The 19,846-nt window shown below is 38.8% G+C and overlaps 1 protein-coding gene across 1 annotated transcript in view; it reads right to left on the minus strand.

Annotated features, from left to right (window-relative positions):
* Window positions 1-14,433, minus strand: part of C3HXorf38 (chromosome 3 CXorf38 homolog) — a 48,451-nt gene extending 34,018 nt beyond the window's left edge. Inside the window, exons 1-3 of the mRNA XM_053706479.1 lie at window positions 14,130-14,433; window positions 5,450-5,584; window positions 4,115-4,237 (exon numbers count right to left, since the gene is read on the minus strand). Coding sequence (XP_053562454.1) covers window positions 4,115-4,237; window positions 5,450-5,584; window positions 14,130-14,330 — 459 coding nt within the window. The 5' untranslated portion in view covers window positions 14,331-14,433. The remainder of the gene's footprint in view (window positions 1-4,114; window positions 4,238-5,449; window positions 5,585-14,129) is intronic.
* Window positions 14,434-19,846: the final 5,413 nt, after the last annotated feature.

Here is a 19,846-nt window from a genome sequence, read left to right on the forward strand (position 1 = left end):
ATTAATAAGTTTGTCATGACATTCATTACAAACAACAGCTGAAGGAACAGATACCACAAGTTTACAGCAAATACACTTAACTTTGGTAGGTCCAGCATCAGGCAGCGATTTTCCAGAAGTATCTTCTGACTCAGGATCAATCTGAGACATCTTGCAATATGTAATAGAAAAAACAACATATAAAGCAAAATTGATCAAATTCCTTAAATGACAGTTTCAGGAATGGGAAAAAATGCCAGTGAAACAAGCTTCTAGCAACCAGAAGCAAATGAGACTTAAATAATGTGGAGACAATAATGACGCCCATATTTTTTAGCGCCAAAAAAGACGCCCACATTATTTGGCGCCTAAATGCTTTTAGGGCCAAAAATGACGCCACATCCGGTAACGCCGACATTTTTGGCGCAAAAACGTCAAAAATTACGCAACTTCCGGTGACAAGTATGACGCAGGAAATAACAAAGAAATTTTTTTGCGCCAAAAAAGTCCGCGCCAAGAATGACGCAATCAAATGAAGCATTTTCAGCCCCCGCGAGCCTAACAGCCCACAGGGAAAAAGTCAAATTTTAAGGTAAGAATAAAATGATTATTCAAATGCATTATCCCAAATAATGAAACTGACTGTCTGAAATAAGGAATATTGAACATCCTGAATCAAGGCAAATAAATGTTTAAACACAAATATTTAGAACTTTATATAAAAGTGCCCAACCATAGCTTAGAGTGTCACAAAAATAAGACTTACTTACCCCAGGACACTCATCTACATGTAGTAGAAAGCCAAACCAGTACTGAAACGAGAATCAGTAGAGGTAATGGTATATATAAGAGTATATCGTCGATCTGAAAAGGGAGGTAAGAGATGAATCTCGACGACCGATAACAGAGAACCTATGAAATAGACCCCGTAGAAGGAGATCATTGAATTCAAATAGGCAATACTCTCTTCACATCCCTCTGACATTCACTGCACGCTGAGAGGAAAACCGGGCTCCAACCTGTTGCAGAGCGCATATCAACGTAGAATCTAGCACAAACTTACTTCACCACCTCCACGGGAGGCAAAGTTTGTAAAACTGATTTGTGGGTGTGGTGAGGGGTGTATTTATAGGCATTTTGAGGTTTGGGAAACTTTGCCCCTCCTGGTAGGAATGTATATCCCATACGTCACTAGCTCATGGACTCTTGCTAATTACATGAAAGAAATGTGGGTTTAGTATCCATTTAAGATTTCCAGTCCGTAGGTGCTGAAAGAGAGCCTACTGTCTGTAATTTATGTAATTACATACAGGGAGTGCAGAATTATTAGGCAAATGAGTATTTTGACCACATCATCCTCTTTATGCATGTTGTCTTACTCCAAGCTGTATAGGCTCGAAAGCCTACTACCAATTAAGCATATTGGGTGATGTGCATCTCTATAATGAGAAGGGGTGTGGTCTAATGACATCAACACCCTATATCAGGTGTGCATAATTATTAGGCAACTTCCTTTCCTTTGGCAAAATGGGTCAAAAGAAGGACTTGACAGGCTCAGAAAAGTCAAAAATAGTGAGATATCTTGCAGAGGGATGCAGCACTCTTAAAATTGCAAAGCTTCTGAAGCGTGATCATCGAACAATCAAGCGTTTCATTCAAAATAGTCAACAGGGTCGCAAGAAGCGTGTGGAAAAACCAAGGCGCAAAATAACTGCCCATGAACTGAGAAAAGTCAAGCGTGCAGCTGCCAAGATGCCACTTGCCACCAGTTTGGCCATATTTCAGAGCGGCAATATCACTGGAGTGCCCAAAAGCACAAGGTGTGCAATACTCAGAGATATGGCCAAGGTAAGAAAGACGACCACCACTGAACAAGACACACAAGCTGAAACGTCAAGACTGGGCCAAGAAATATCTCAAGACTGATTTTTCTAAGGTTTTATGGACTGATGAAATGAGAGTGAGTCTTGATGGGCCAGATGGATGGGCCCGTGGCTGGATTGGTAAAGGGCAGAGAGCTCCAGTCCGACTCAGACGCCAGCAAGGTGGAGGTGGAGTACTGGTTTGGGCTGGTATCATCAAAGATGAGCTTGTGGGGCCTTTTCGGGTTGAGGATGGAGTCAAGCTCAACTCCCAGTCCTACTGCCAGTTTCTGGAAGACACCTTCTTCAAGCAGTGGTACAGGAAGAAGTTTGCATCCTTCAAGAAAAACATGATTTTCATGCAGGACAATGCTCCATCACACGCGTCCAAGTACTCCACAGCGTGGCTGGCAAGAAAGGGTATAAAAGAAGAAAATCTAATGACATGGCCTCCTTGTTCACCTGATCTGAACCCCATTGAGAACCTGTGGTCCATCATCAAATGTGAGATTTACAAGGAGGGAAAACAGTACACCTCTCTGAACAGTGTCTGGGAGGCTGTGGTTGCTGCTGCACGCAATGTTGATGGTGAACAGATCAAAACACTGACATAATCCATGGATGGCAGGCTTTTGAGTGTCCTTGCAAAGAAAGGTGGCTATATTGGTCACTGATTTGTTTTTGTTTTGTTTTTGAATGTCAGAAATGTATATTTGTGAATGTTGAGATGTTATATTGGTTTCACTGGTAAAAATAAATAATTGAAATGGGTATATATTTGTTTATTGTTAAGTTGCCTAATAATTATGCACAGTAATAGTCACCTGCACACACAGATATCCCCCTAAAATAGCTATAACTAAAAACAAACTAAAAACTACTTCCAAAACTATTCAGCTTTGATATTAATGAGTTTTTTGGGTTCATTGAGAACATGGTTGTTGTTCAATAATAAAATTAATCCTCAAAAATACAACTTGCCTAATAATTCTGCACTCCCTGTATTGCCGATTTCTATCCTACAATAATTTCCAACCTAAACCACCTAATATCCTCTCTGCTATTGCAACAAAATATTTTTTTTTTCTTGTCATGAACAAGAACACTTACAATCCACCTTCAGAAAATACATGAAAGAAAAGGAAAATGAAAAGAAAAAAAGGGGAGGTAAGAAAAAAAAGAAGGAGAGAGCAAAATAGAGAAAGGAGAAAAGAGACTGGAAGAAGAATCAATCTGACCTGCTACTCTTGTGTTTCTGCAACTCGGTACTACCCCTACTACACATGATTAGAACATCCTGGTGGGGTACAGAGAAACAAAGCTACAGACATTGTATGGAGAAAAAGGGAATAACAGAGCTAGTGAACTGCTGCTCTGTGAAAAGCCCCAAAGCAACAAAAAGAACTGCAGGTCATTCTATCTGAGAATGTCTGTAACCATATTCCCATTTATAACCCACTTTTCTCTCTGTGCAGCTTAGTCTTAGACAGGCAGTAATGAGTCCTAACCAATAATAGATGCATACTCAGATTGTGCTCAAACAGTCTTAACCAAAAAGGGACTCAGAACAGCTTGTAATTTTGGTTTTCTGCTAAAGAGACAGTATACACCAATTTCCATTTAACTGCATGTAATAGACACTAGTGTAATAGACACTACTATAAAGAATAATATGCACAGATACTAATCTAAAAATCTAGTATAAAACCGTTTAAAAACTTACTTAGAAGCTCCCAGTTTAGCTCTGTTAAATAGATTAGCTAGAACGCTCACTGAAAGTGGGAAATAGCAGACCCTCCCCCTTCCTTTGCATATGAAAAGACCCTTTACACAAACAGGAGCAATTTGGAGTAGGTATACATCAGTATTCTCCTAAAAATTTGGGGCTTGGTTAGGAGTCTGAAAATCAGCGCAATGTTATTTAAAAATAAGCAAAATGATACTTTTTTAAAAAAAAACTGTATAGGCTATATAAATGGATCATCTACAAAACATTTATGCAAAGAAAAATCTAGTGTATAATGTCCTTTAATTCAAATTAACAATGAAATAAGACTAGACACGCCAGTAGCAACTCAAATCATGATAGCAATTAAATATGTAATTTTTAATATAGAACAATACAGCTTATGCATACATTTCATTTTGAGTTGGAAAATTATTTTTTTTCTATAAGGGCAGTTATCTAAGATTACCATTTGACTGACGGGAAAAAAATAGACAATTCTAAATTGCTTTAAACACCTTTCTTAGCTAGGACAAGCAATTCTCACCTCTCTGACTTTTGTTATATTAAATCCCTTAAAGTGATCACAAGCATTGATCAGGTTGAGGAGAGCAGTTGCATCACAGACTTGTGGTGATTTCTTTTCAGAATATCCGCGTGGCATATAAACCTAGAATAACATTAAACATATAAGACACAAAGCAAAAAAAATTAATGAAGAAGATTTAGTGCCTTGGTAAATGTCACACATGAAAGGTACCGTACAGTTATTTTTATTTAGGCATAATGAAGCACTGCACTTAAAAAAGATCCGACTACAATATAAATATTTTAAAAGCATTTTACAAATGCCTAAATCAAGTATACACCTCTTGGAACCCCTCTTGGATTATGCTCATCTGTTTCCAAAACTTTAGTCAAATCATGGAAAGATGTACAAAACTTTGTGCACTAATCTAAGCAATCACTTTGCAGCATGTAGTAGGGTCAAGCCAACTGCAGTATAAATAAGTAAGCAGTATGTACTTCAGCCTCTTTGGAGACAAACTAAATAAACAATGACTATATATTCCATTAATGTAATACTATATATTTAAAAAGGGACTGTGATCACCTTGTGATTACAATATTATTCAGCAGTAAATAAACATACTAGGTCAATGTGAACAGTTGAATGCATTAACACCTTGTGTACTGCAACAGCAACACCCACCAACTCTCTCACCGTCATTTTGTAATCAAAAGTTCTCCTTTTTATTGTATATTTTCTGAAAATCTCTGCTGAGGACAATTAGGTACACATATGGGGCAGGGTTGGACTTGTGAAGCCTGACAGGCACCTCCAGTCCTCTTACTCCATATATAAACTTCTAGCAGCATTTTTCTAATTTTAATAAATACAATAAGTATTTGGAGTATCAGAGGCATTAAAGGGACACTGAACCCAACTTTTGTAATTCAGAAAGAGCATGCAATTTTAAGCAACTTTCTAATTTACACCTATTAGCAATTTTTCTTCGTTCTCTTGCTATCATTATTTGAAAAAGAAGGCATCTAAGCTTTTTTGTTTCAGTACTCTGGACAGTACTTTTTATTGGTGGGTGAATTTATCCACCAATCAGCAAGGACAACCCAAGTTGTTCACCAAAAATGGGCCGGCATATAAACTTACATTCTTGCATTTCAAATAAAGATACCAAGAGAATGAAGAAAATTTGATAATAGGAGTAAATTAGAAAGTTGCTTAAAATGTCATGCTCAATCTGAATCAAGAAAGAAAAATTTTGGGTACAGTGTCCCTTTAAGTAAATCTGGGGTGTAACACAAAATACTAAAATATTGCAATAGTGTCCTAAAGAAAAATAATTGTACATATCGTTACCTTTGCAACTTCCCAGTAATGTGTAGGCCACAGCGAAGGGTTGCAATTCCCCCAGTGTATTTCTCCCTTTCTGTTTGTATGGTGATCTAATATTAGTTTTTTCCACTCTGCGCACACTGGACAACTAGGATGAAACTAAAGGGAAAAAAGTAAAATTGTAACAATCTGCAATATCATCTCCTACAGATGTGTGGTTGAGATGAAACCAAAACAACAATGACTAAAAAGTTATTGTATTATCAACCTTCTAAAATGTTTCGACTTTAATTTGGAATAAGAAGAATACAACATAATATGTCAATGTAAGCATTCCTTGTTTTCTGATTAAATGCTCAGTATATATATATTGTCACATCTAATCTATCTATCTACTATATATATATAAAACATGGTGAATCATAATGATTAGAAAATGTGCCTTTGTGTCTGGTAAATTGACATTAAAACACTTTGAGATTGCAATACAGAGTATGTAATTAAATATCAGGGCTTGACAAATATGTTCAAAATTTAGGAGAAAAAAATAATCTAGGAGCCAGGTATTTTTCGGTATACAAACTACTATGCAAACATTTTAGGCAGATGTGAAAAAATGATGCAAGTAAGAATGCTTTCAAAAATAGAAATGTTAATATTTTATTTTTATCAGTTAAAATGCAAAAGCAAGTGAACGGAAGAAAAATCTAAATCAACTCAATATTTGATGTTATCACCCTTTACCTTCAAAACAGCATTAATTGTTCTAGGTACACTTGCGCACAGAGGGGTGCTGATCAAACAGGGTTTAAGGGATCAGTTAGCTCTTTTGATATGTTGTCGGCAATTTGGTGAGGTACCTGGGCATGGGATCCATATTCTTGGGGAAGAATGGGGACACTTATTTGTAGGGGGGCATTGGGACTCTTGGACATTGGACACTAGAGGCGGGAAAACCAAGGTGGGAGATTGCTATTGGCGCAAGACTCTCTGGCACAGTGGAAAGGGTCCCTGTGTGTGTATATACAGAGAGAGATAGAGCACAAACAAGAGGGAGACATAAAGAGAGAGCATAAAAGAGAGAGCCTGAGAGAGAGAGCACAAAAGAGAGAGAGAGAGAGAGAGAGAGAGAGAGAGAGAGAGAGAGGCCAAAAGAGAGAGAGAGAGAGCGAGCATAAAAGATAGAGCATGAGAAAGAGAGAGATAAAGCATAAAAGAGAGAGCATGAGAGAGAGCACAAAAATAGAGCATGAGAAAAAGAGAGCATAAAAGAGAGAGCATGAGAGAGAGAGAGAGAGAGAGAGAGAGACCAAAAGAGAGAGAGAGAGACCAAAAAAGAGAGGGAGAGAACAAAAAAGAGAGGGAGAGAACAAAAAAGAGAGAGAGAGAACAAAAAAGAGAGAGAGAGAACAAAAGAGAGAGAGAGAGAACAAAAAAGAGAGAGAGAGAACAAAAAAGAGAGAGAGAACAAAAAAGAGAGAGAACAAAAAGAGAGAGAGAGAACAAAGAGAGAGAGAACAAAGAGAGAGAGAACAAAAAAGAGAGAGAGAGAGAGAGAGAGAGAGAGAGAGAGAGAACGAACAAAAAGAGAGAGAGAGAGAGAGAGAGAGAGAGAGAGAGAGAGAGAGAACAAAAGAGAGAGAGAGAGAGAACAAAAGAGAGAGAGAGAGAGAACAAGAGAGAGAGAGAAAACAAAACACAAAAAGAGAGAGAGAAAACAAAAGAGAGAAAACAAAAAGAGAGAAAAAACAAAAAGAGAGAGAGAAAACTAAAAGAGAGAGAGAAAACTAAAAGAGAGAGAGAAAACATAATTTATGTAAGAACTTACCTGATAAATTCATTTCTTTCATATTAGCAAGAGTCCATGAGCTAGTGACGTATGGGATATACATTCCTACCAGGAGGGGCAAAGTTTCCCAAACCTTAAAATGCCTATAAATACACCCCTCACCACACCCACAATTCAGTTTAACGAATAGCCAAGAAGTGGGGTGATAAGAAAAAAGTGCTAAAGCATATAAAATAAGGAATTGGAATAATTGTGCTTTATACAAAATCATAACCACCACAAAAAAAGGGCGGGCCTCATGGACTCTTGCTAATATGAAAGAAATGAATTTATCAGGTAAGTTCTTACATAAATTATGTTTTCTTTCATGTAATTAGCAAGAGTCCATGAGCTAGTGACGTATGGGATAATGACTACCCAAGAAGTGGATCTTTCCACACAAGAGTCACTAGAGAGGGAGGGATAAAATAAAGACAGCCAATTCCTGCTGAAAATAATCCACACCCAAAATAAAGTTTAATGAAAAACATAAGCAGAAGATTCAAACTGAAACCGCTGCCTGAAGTACTTTTCTACCAAAAACTGCTTCAGAAGAAGAAAATACATCAAAATGGTAGAATTTAGTAAAAGTATGCAAAGAGGACCAAGTCGCTGCTTTGCAGATCTGGTCAACCGAAGCTTCATTCCTAAACGCCCAGGAAGTAGAAACTGACCTAGTAGAATGAGCTGTAATTCTCTGAGGCGGAGTTTTACCCGATTCAACATAGGCAAGATGAATTAAAGATTTCAACCAAGATGCCAAAGAAATGGCAGAAGCTTTCTGGCCTTTTCTAGAACCGGAAAAAATAACAAATAGACTAGAAGTCTTACGAAAAGATTTCGTAGCTTCAACATAATATTTCAAAGCTCTAACAACATCCAAAGAATGCAACGATTTCTCCTTAGAATTCTTAGGATTAGGACATAATGAAGGAACCACAATTTCTCTACTAATGTTGTTGGAATTCACAACTTTAGGTAAAAATTCAAAAGAAGTTCGCAACACCGCCTTATCCTGATGAAAAATCAGAAAAGGAGACTCACAAGAAAGAGCAGATAATTCAGAAACTCTTCTGGCAGAAGAGATGGCCAAAAGTAACAAAAAACTTTCCAAGAAAGTAATTTAATATCCAATGAATGCATAGGTTCAAATGGAGGAGCTTGAAGAGCCCCCAGAACCAAATTCAAACTCCAAGGAGGAGAAATTGACTTAATGACAGGCTTTATACGAACCAAAGCTTGTACAAAACAATGAATATCAGGAAGAATAGCAATCTTTCTGTGAAAAAGAACAGAAAGAGCAGAGATTTGACCTTTCAAGGAACTTGCGGACAAACCCTTATCTAAACCATCCTGAAGAATACTGTAATATTCTCGGTATACTAAAAGAATGCCAAGAAAAATGATGAGAAAGACACCAAGAAATATAAGTCTTCCAGACTCTATAATATATCTCTCTGGATACAGATGTACGAGCCTGTAACATAGTATTAATCACAGAGTCAGAGAAACCTCTTTGACCAAGAATCAAGCGTTCAATCGCCATACCTTTAAATTTAAGGATTTCAGATCCTGATGGAAAAAAAGGACCTTGAGACAAAAGGTCTGGTCTTAACGGAAGAGTCCACGGTTGGCAAGAGGCCATCCGGACAAGATCCGCATACCAAAACCTGTAAGGCCATGCCGGAGCTACCAGCAGAACAAACGAGCATTCCTTCAGAATCTTGGAGGTTACTCTTGGAAGAAGAACTAGAGGCGGAAAGATATAGGGAGGATGATACTTCCAAGGAAGTGATAATGCATCCACTGCCTCCGCCTGAGGATCCCGGGATCTGGACAGATACCTGGGAAGTTTCTTGTTTAGATGAGAAGCCATCAGATCTATTTCTGGAAGTTCCTACATTTGAACAATCTGAAGAAATACCTCTGGGTGAAGAGACCATTCGCCCGGATGCAACGTTTGACGACTGAGATAATCCGCTTTCCAATTGTCCATACCTGGGATATGAACCGCAGAGATTAGACAGGAGCTGGATTCCGCCCAAACCAAAATTCGAGATACTTCTTTCATAGCCAGAGGACTGTGAGTCCCTCCTTGATGATTGATGTATGCCACAGTTGTGACATTGTCTATCTGAAAACAAATGAACAACTCTCTCTTCAGAAGAGGCCAAGACTGAAGAGCTCTGAAAATTGCACGGAGTTCAAAAATATTGATCGGAAATCTCACCTCCTGAGATTCCCAAACCCCTTGTGCCGTCAGATACCCCCACACAGCTCCCCAACCTGTAAGACTTGCATCTGTTGAGATTATAGTCCAGGTCGGAAGAACAAAGAAGCCCCCTGAACTAAACGATGGTGATCTGTCCACCATGTCAGAGAGTGTCGTATAATCGGTTTAAAGATATTAATTGAGATATCTTTGAGTAATCCCTGCACCATTGGTTCAGCATACAGAGCTGAAGAGGTCGCATGTGAAAACGAGCAAAGGAGATCGCATCTGATGCGGCAGTCCTAAGACCCAACATTTCCATGCATAAGGCTACCAAAGGGAATGATTGTGACTGAAGGTTTTGACAAGCTGATATCAATGTTAAACTTCTCTTGTCTGACAAGGACAGAGTCATAGACACTGAATTTATCTAGAAACCTAAAAAGGTTACCCTTGTCTGAGGAATCAATGAACTGATTGGTAAATTGATCCTCCAACCATGAACTTGAAGAAACAACACAAGTCGATTCGTATGAGATTCTTCGAAAATGAGAAGACTGAGCAAATACCAAGATATCGTCCAAATAAGGAAATACCAAAACCCTATTCTCTGATTACAGAAAGAAGGGCACCGAGAACCTTTGAAAAAAATTCTTGGAACTGAGGCTAAGCCAAACGGTAGAGCCACAAAACTGGTAATGCTTGTCTAAAAAGAGAATCTCAGACACTAAAAGTGATCTGGATGAATCGGAATATGCAGATACACATACTGTAAATCTATTGTAGACATATAATGCCCTTGCTAAACAAAAGGCAGGATAGTCCTACAGTAACCATCTTGAATGTTGGTATCCTAACATAATGATTCAATAATGATAGATCCGGAACTGGTCTGAAGGAATTGACCTTCTTTGGTACAATGAAGAGATAAAATAAGACCCCAGCCCCTGTTCCAGAACTGGAACTGGCATAAATACTCCAGCCAACTCTAGATCTGAAACACATTTCAGAAATGCTGAGCCTTTGCTGTGTTAACTGGGACACGGGAAAGAAAAGAATCTCTTAGCAGGAGGCCTTAACTTGAAGCCAATTCTGTACCTTTCTGAAACAATGTTTCTGAAACCAGAGATTAAGAACGGAATTGATCCAAATTTCTTTGAAGAAAACGTAATCTGCCCCATACCAGCTGAGCTGGAATAAGGGCCGCACCTTCATAGGTACTTAGGAGCTGGCTATAGGTTTCTATAAGGCTTGGATATATTCCAAACTGGAAATAGTTTCCAAACTGATACCGCTCCTGAGGATGAAGGATCAGGCTTTTGTTCCTTGTGAGGAAAGGAACGAAAATGATTATTTACCCTGGAAAGAAAGGGAAAGCAAAGTTGACTTAGAAGACATGTCAGCATTCCAAGTTTAATCCATAAAGCTATTCTAGCTAAAATAGCTAGAGACATATACCTGACATCAACTCTAATGATATCAAAAGATGGTATCACCAATAAAATTATTAGCATGTTATAGAATAAAAATAATGCTATAAAATTATGATCTGTTACTTGTTGCGCTAAAGCTTCTAACCAAAAAGTTGAAGCTGCAGCAACATCCGCTAAAAATATAGCAGGTCTAAGAAGATTACCTGAACATAAGTAAGCTTTTCTTAGAAAGGAATCAATTTTCCTATCTAAAGGATCCTTAAATGAAGTACTATCTGCCGTAGGAATAGTAGTACATTAGCAGGAGTAGAGACAGCCCCATAACCTTAGGGATTTTTGTCCCAAAAAACTCTAATCTGTCAGATGGCACAGGATATAATTTGCTTAAACGTCTAGAAGGAGTAAATAAATTACCCAAATTATTCCATTCCCTGGAAATTACTTCAGAAATAGCATCAGGGAGATAAAACACTTCTGGAATAACTACAGGAGATTTAAAAACCTTATTTAAACGTTTACATGTAGTATCAAGAGGACCAGAATCCTCTATTTCTAATGCAAATAACACTTCTTTAAGTAAAGAACGAATAAATTCCATCTTGAACAAATACAAAGATTTATCAGCATCAACCTCTGAGACAGAAACCTCAGAACCAGAAGAACCATTATCAGTATCAGAATGATGATGTTCATTTAAAAATTCATCTGAAAAAAAGAGAAGTTTTAAAAGACTTTTATGTATACTAGAAGGAAAAATAACAGACATAGCCTTCTTAATGGATTTAAAAAATAAAATCTCTTATGTTATCAGGAACACTCTGAAAATTAGATGTTGACGGAACAGCAACAGGTAATGTAACAGTACTAAAGGAAATTTTATCTGCATTAATAAGTTTGACATGACATGCAATACAAATAACAGCTGGAGAAACAGATACCAAAAGTTTATAGCAGATACACTTAGCTTGGTAGCTCCAGCATTGTGCAGTGATTTTCCTGAAGTATCTTCTGACTCAGTTGCAACGTGGAACATCTTGCAATATGTAAAAGAAAAAAACAACATATAAAGCAAAATTGATCAAATTCCTTAAAATGACAGTTTCAGGAATGGGAAAAAATGCCAAAGAACAAGCTTCTAGCAACCAGAAGCAATAAAAAATGAGACTTAAATAATGTGGAGACAAAAGTGACGCCCATATTTTTTCGCGCCAAATAAGACGCCCACATTATTTGGCGCCTAAATGCTTTTTGGCGCCAAAAATGACGCCACATCCGGAACGCCGACATTTTTGGCGCAAAATAACGTCAAAGAATGACGCAACTTCCGGCGACACGTATGACGCCGGAAACGGAAATAGAATTTTTGCGCCAAAAAAGTCCGCACCAAGAATGACGCAATAAAATGAAGCATTTTCAGCCCCCGCGAGCCTAACAGCCCACAGGGAAAAAGTCAAATTTTAAGGTAAAAAATGTTAAATTAAAATGAATTATCCCAAATATGAAACTGACTGTCTGAAAAATAAGGAAAGTTGAACATTCTGAGTCAAGGCAAATAAATGTTTGAATACATATATTTAGAACTTTATAAACAAAGTGCCCAACCATAGCTAGGAGTGTCACAGAAAATAAGACTTACTTACCCCAGGACACTCATCTACATATAGCAGATAGCCAAACCAGTACTGAAACGAGAATCAGCAGAGGTAATGGTATATATAAGAGTATATCGTCGATCTGAAAAGGGAGGTAAGAGATGAATCTCTACGACCGATAACAGAGAACCTATGAAATAGACCCCTTAGAAGGAGATCACTGCATTCAAATAGGCAATACTCTCCTCACATCCCTCTGACATTCACTGCACGCTGAGAGGAAAACCGGGCTCCAACTTGCTGCGGAGCGCATATCAACGTAGAATCTAGCACAAACTTACTTCACCACCTCCATCGGAGGCAAAGTTTGTAAAACTGAATTGTGGGTGTGGTGAGGGGTGTATTTATAGGCATTTTAAGGTTTGGGAAACTTTGCCCCTCCTGGTAGGAATGTATATCCCATACGTCACTAGCTCATGGACTCTTGCTAATTACATGAAAGAAAACTAAAAGAGAGAGAGAAAACTAAAAGAGAGAGAGAGAAAACTAAAAGAGAGAGAGAGAAAACTAAAAGAGAGAGAGAGAGAGATAGAGAAAACTAAAAGAGAGAGAGAGAAAACTAAAAGAGAGAGAGAGAAAACTAAAAGAGAGAGAGAGAGAGAGAGAGAAAACTAAAAGAGAGAGAGAGAGAGAGAAAAAACAAAAGAGAGAGAGAGAGAACAAAAGAGAGAGAGAGAGAAAAGATAGAGAGAGAGAACAAAAGAGAGAGCGCAAGAGAAAGTGTGGGACCACTGTACTGCAAAAAATGGCCTGTGTACACAGGCTTTAGGACTAGTATTCTATAATATCCCTTAGATTCAAGTGTAATGAACCCACCAGGGAGACTAATTGTTTCAGGAATTTATTCACTTTGTTCTAATCTATATAAATATGTTGATGAATATCTTCAATCCAAATACTGTGCTGTGTTCTCAGTAAAGCAGTCCTGTTTTACCTAACATCAATTCTCGACTGATGCTTGGGGGAAAGCATTTGACCATGTCCTAAAATTGACATTGTACTGTAGAGCTCACACTTCAGTGAAACCTTACTTGTAAATAAGATTTGTCTTGCTTGTTTTTTAGTGAGTGAGGGCCAGTGTCTTTGTGCCCAGCAGCTTTTTTTCTGTGAGTAGGGAGCCAGTGGACTTTTGTATGCAGTTATTTTGTAATACAGTATAGTAAATTGTATCATTATGGACAAAATCTTAACTGAGTAGTATTTGAGTGTCAATAAAAAATATATCATGATTACCCAGTAAGGATATTCATCAGACAGATGCCAAGATTACAGATGTGAATGCAATATATATGTACTCATATTTATGTATTTGTATTTATAAACAAATACGTTTTTGGGAGAAACTATCGTTGCAGCTAAATCATTGATTCAAAGTCTCTTCAGCCTTAAGAAAAAAATATGAATAGCAGTTTATTTAGGATAATTGATTCCTGTCACTGATCCATCATCGTACATGACAGTTACCTTCCGCCGCACACTTCCTAGGCGCTCTTATATTGCAAACAGTGACGTAGTCTGCTGAGGTAATACACAGCGGACATAGTTACTGTCTGTCTGCGAGTGGCTTCTGTAGCCTTACCTGCTTGCCGGTGGGTCTGCACTGGCATCTATGCCCTGGTATTGCTGGCACCCTGCTAGCCAGCTGCCTGTGAAATCTCATCATCTCGCTGGCAAGGAATTCCTGCAGGGAGCTCTTGAGCTGCTGAAGGCAAAGCCCGGCTTTGATCCAGTTTTTATATCCCGGGCTGTTAAGCCTCATAAGCAGACCAGTAGGTGCCATGACTGATTTGCCCTTTTGCCACACCTTAAAGGCTACTAATAAATAAGCATTTACAGCCAGGCAACAACACGCACACAGTGTATAAGAAACATGTCTATAAGTAATTCCGGGGCAAGGCGAAGCTAAGCCACACCCGAAAGCTCTCATGTCACAGACATAATCATTGCTGGAACCATACTTCATTTGCTGACTTTGCCACAATTTTATCTTTTTAATGAAAGTATAATTATTACTTCCACACATTAACCTGTATTATGATAATACATGATAATGTTTTGAAGTAATAATCAAATAAAGCATTTGATAATAGTTATTAAATGCTTTGATTAAAGACATTTCTAAAAACAACATTGCGGTTTTAATGGTTGCCATGCCATTGTCCCCAGCACAGAGCACCATTAGTAGTGGAATAGGGCATGCAAATGCAAAATTATCCTAAGTAGAAGGCAAGTAGAGAAAGCAGGGCAGTAGCCTGCACAGTTAGAAACATTGCACTGAAGGTCCCCCTGTCAGACCCTCATGCTGTGTAGGGAGTTTGCTGCCCTGTGCATCTTGTGATTTATAGTTTCAAGTATTAGTAAAATTTTCTCTAGACTCATCCGTGGGGGTTCGCTGAAAATTTTCGAGAGGGGAGCAAAAAAACATAATTTATGCTTACCTGATACATTTCTTTCTTTCCGGATATGGTGAGTCCACAACGTCATCAATTACTAGTGGGAATATCTCTCCTGTCCAGCAGGAGGTGACAAAGAGCACCACAGCAAAGCTGTTAAATGCCACTCCCCTCCCCATAATCCCCAGTAATTTGACCGAAGGGAAATCGAAAAAGGAATAATACAATGGTGTAGAGGTGCCTGAGGTTTAGTAAAAAATAACTGTCTTAAATATAAGTGTGGGGTCTTGGACTCATCATATCCAGAAATATATACATTTATCAGGTAAGCATAAATTATGTTTTCTTTCTTAAGATATGGTGAGTCCACGGCATCATCAATTACTAGTGGGAACCAATACCCAAGCTAGAGGACACGGATGACTAGGGAGGGAAAAAGAGGTGGAGCAAAACAGAAGGCACCACCGCTTGAAGAACCTTTCTCCCAAAAGAAGCCTCAGCTGAGGCAAAAGTATCAAATGTAAAAAATTTAGAAAAAGTGTGCAGAGAAGACCAAGATGCAGCTTTGCAAATCTGTTCCAGAGAAGCTTCATTTTTGAAAGCTCAAGAAGACGAGACAGCCCTAGTGGAATGAGCTGTAACTCTCTCAGGAGGCTGCTGTCCAGCAGTTTCATAAGCAAAAGTAGTCATACTTCTCAACCAAAAGGAAAGAGAAGTAGCAGCAGCCTTCTGACCCTTACACTTTCCTGAGAAACAAACAAAAAGGGCAGAAGACTGTCAAAAATCCTTAGTCACCTGTAAATAGAATTTTAAAGAACGCACAGGGGCGTATTATGGCCTAAGGCAACACGGCGGGTGCCTAGGGCAGAAGTTTTAGGAGGGGCAACACATCTGTTCTATTCTCTCTCTAAAAGCCAGCACACAGTACAGTGAGCGATAAAATGCAGGCTTTTACAGAGAAGCAAGGCACGTGCACTGATTAAGGTCACTCTTCACAGGCAGTGCTCCTTTAAACCGTTGCTTCATTTAGAGCGGTGGCATTTTTGCAGTGGAAGCGTTCTTGGTGAGAAACTTACCCGGGATATGCTTACAAGGTGAGGCTCGAGAAGACATTGTGCCGATATGCTGCCTCCTCTTGTCAGCTGTGGTGGGTCTGCGAGCGCAGTGCTTATTGCAGGACTTAATAACTATCAGACTGAATGAGTCTGTGCACTGCTTAGATCAGCTTGTGATGTCTAATCATAAACTCTCAGCTCTAATGTATGTTAGCTACTAATAGCTAGCTTTCTCTGCATTCATGAAACCATAGAGTAAATAGTAAACGGACACTTAAAAAGTTCCATTACTTGAATGATGGTAATTACTGTATGTTGTTGCATGTGAAGGGCAGTGATAGTTTTAAAAGTGTATTCTTCTTTCCCTCCCTTCCTCTCAGGGCCGTTTCTAGGAGCGGGCAGACCGGGCAGTGGCCCGGGGCGCAATAGGGAGCAGTGGGGAGCACTTTAAAAAAAATATTTTTTTTTTAATTGTGTTAAAGTGGCAGTGCTTGCTTGCTTGCCTGGTATAGCAAAGGTTAAAATACACAGATCACAAGCATATACATTACAAAAAAAATAATTTATATATATATATATATATATATATATATATATATATATTTGAAAGGAAGCTGTTATGCTAATTGGCTGCATTGGATGTCAATCATACTAATGGAGCAACAAGATCACAAAGGGGGCGTGTTAAGACCGGATAACTACTTAGAGCTAAAACTGAAAGTAAAAAGGAGAGGAATCACCCTGAGGCAAGCAGTCTCCTATCTCACTGATCTGTGTCACTAAAGAGGTGATGTTTTATGCATATGACAAATTATTCATGGTCTTTACATAATGATATGTATATAGTTTTTTCGTTTTACTGAGCTAATTAAGAAAGGTACTTTATAAAAATTGGGTTTCCACAAACAGGACTGTTGAATAAAAAAAAAACTTTTATGACATTATGCCTTTTTTTTTTTTTGTATTTATTTACAAACAGCTAGATTACGAGTTTTGCGTTATGAGGGGTGAGGTATTAACTTGCACGTTATTCTCACCGCTCACTTACCTACAGCGCTGGTATTACAGGTTTTTACAAACCCGGCGTTAAAAGGCAAGAAGTGAGCGTAGAGCAAAGTTGTGCTCCATACCGCACTCCAATACCAGTGCTGCTTAAGTCAGCGGTGAGCTGGTTGTACGTACTCGTGCACGATTTCCCCATAGACATCAATGGGGAGAGCCAGCTGAGAAAAAGTCTAACACCTGCCAAAAAGCAGCGTAAAGCTCAGTAACGCAGCCCCATTGATTCCTATGGGGAAACAAATTTTATGTTTACACCTAACACCCTAACATGAACCCCGAGTCTAAACACCCCATATTTTACACTTATTAACCCCTAATCTGCCGCCGCCGACACCTACATTATATTTATTAACCCCTAATCTGCCGCTCCGGACATCGCCGACACCTACATTATACTTATTAACCCCTAATCTGCTGCCCCCAACATCGCAGACACCTACATTATATTTATTAACCCCTAATCTGCCACCCCCAATGTCACCGCAACCTACCTACACTTATTAACCCCTAATCTGCTGCCCCCAACGTCGCCGCCACTATAATAAACATATTAACCCCTAAACCGCCACACTCCCGCCAGTGGTGTCACTAGGGGGTGCGGGCCGCACCCGGGTGACACCCTTCAGGGGGTGACACCACAATTTTTTTTTTTATTTTATTGAAATTCAAAGAAATACAATATAGAGATGCATATATTTTTTATTAGAGGGGCCAGCATTTGTGAACATTAGTGGGACTGGGGAAGTTGTAGACACTTCATATTTTTACCCCTTGAGCCAGTGCTGCAATTTCCACAAATAGTTTTCCAGGCTGCTTTTGCTTGTTTGTACTTTGCTCCTCCCCTGACCAATTTCACTATGAATGTTGTGGGCGTGCCGTGGGGCTTGCGAAGTTCGCTGCTAGCCTAAACCTGCCTGCCTATCTGTGCTCACTACTCAGTGACGTGTGGAGCAGTGGAGTCACTCACCGTTGTGCTGTCTCTCTAAACGGGAACTGGGAAATTATGAGAGGGGTGCCTGGCACATAACCGCATGACTGTCTGACACGGACTCTAAAGTGAAGGAGCCACGTATGATGCCCACCAGACCGGTACAGTTACGGTACACTAAGTGCACACTGAAGAGGTAGGAGAGGAGGGCGGATGGGGGTCTGGAAGTGGGCAGAGAGCAGAGGTGCTTGGCCATAAGAAGCGGTAGGCAGACAGACTTGGAACAGAGTCAGAGAGCAGAATTTTCATCGTTTGCACGCCTAAACATTTTTTTTAGTGATTTATTTTTAGAGTGCTCTGTTTATCTTTCATTTGATGCTCTGTTGAGCCAGGGAGCAGCTCTAGGCATGAACTTTATAATTAATGCAGTGCAGTTTACATATTTTGTATATGTGTGTGTGAGAGTTTTTGTGTGTGTGTCTGAGTGCTTTTGTGTGTGTGTGTCTGAGTGTTTTTGTGTGTATGTGTCTGAGTGCATTTGTTTGTTTGTGTGTGTGTGTGCCTGAGTGCATTTGTTTGTGTGTGTATAAGTGTTTGTGTGTCAGAGTGTTTTTGTGTGTGTGTTAGAGTGTTTTTGTGTGTGTGTGTGTCTGAGTGTTTTTGTGTGTGTCTGAGTGTTTTTGTATGTGTGTTTTTGTGTGTGTGTGTGTGTGTGTCTAAGTGTGTTTGTGTGTGCATCTGAGTGTGTTTTTGAGTGTGTCTGAGTGTTTGTATGTGTGTGTGCCTGTGTTTTTGTGTTTCTGCTTTCTGGGGGGAGGGGGGGTGACACCAACCCTAGTGATGAAACTGGCCAAAATAAATTCTTAATTATCTACAATTAAGACAAATTCTAAAATATATTTGTATGGCTGCAATTATAAATTACTTGGCAAACAAAAGACTAGTTTTAAACTACACAGGGCTATGAAACACAAGCTTGAAATACAAACTGTGCCCTTTTAAATGTACTAACTGCAATTAGACTGTAGCAACATCCAATGTATTTGCTTTAAAATATTTATATTAAATTATATACTTAAAGGAATACTAAACCCAATTTTTTTTTCTTTCATGATTCAGATAGAGCATGATATTTTAAGCAACTTTCTAATTTACTCCTACTATCAATTTTTCTTTGTTCTCATGCTATCTTGATTTGAAAAAGCAGTACTGTAAGCTTTAGAGCCAGACCATTTTTTGTTCAGCACCTGGGTAGCACTTGCTGATTTGTGGCTAAATGTAGCAAACCAATCAGCAAGCTCTCTACCAAGGTGCTGAACTAAAAATGGGCCGGCTCCTAACCTTTTATTACTGCTTTTTCAAATCAAGATAACATGAGAACAAAGAAAAATTGATAATAGGAGTAAATTAGAAATTTGCTTAAAATTGCATGTTCTATCAGAATCATGAAAGAAAAGATGTGGGGTTGGTATCCCTTTAACAGAGTTTTATACTTCACCCAAATAATCAAATCAATCTTTCAGCTTCCAGAGTACTTGTGGGTCATCTATGGAGGGTTTACTTCACAATATGCAACGTTACAGCTCTCAAATTGTTAATCTTTCCTTGTTCAAGAAAGTGTCCCAAGATGGCAAAGGAAATAATGGGCCCAAAGCCTGTGTATTTTCTCTCCAAAGTTAATGCTTCTTTAAATCTGTCTGTTTTTAGCAGTGAGTTGTCTGGACCTTTATTCCAAGAATAAAGAATTCCTCCCCCGTTTCTTTACTCACTCCCACAGAATTTGAATTGGCCCTTTATCCGGTGCTTTTCCCTGGTCCACCCTTAGAGTTGAAACACTTAATTGGCCTACTGGAAACAT

Source organism: Bombina bombina, chromosome 3 (genome assembly GCF_027579735.1).
Source record: "Bombina bombina isolate aBomBom1 chromosome 3, aBomBom1.pri, whole genome shotgun sequence".
Lineage (NCBI taxonomy): Eukaryota > Metazoa > Chordata > Amphibia > Anura > Bombinatoridae > Bombina > Bombina bombina.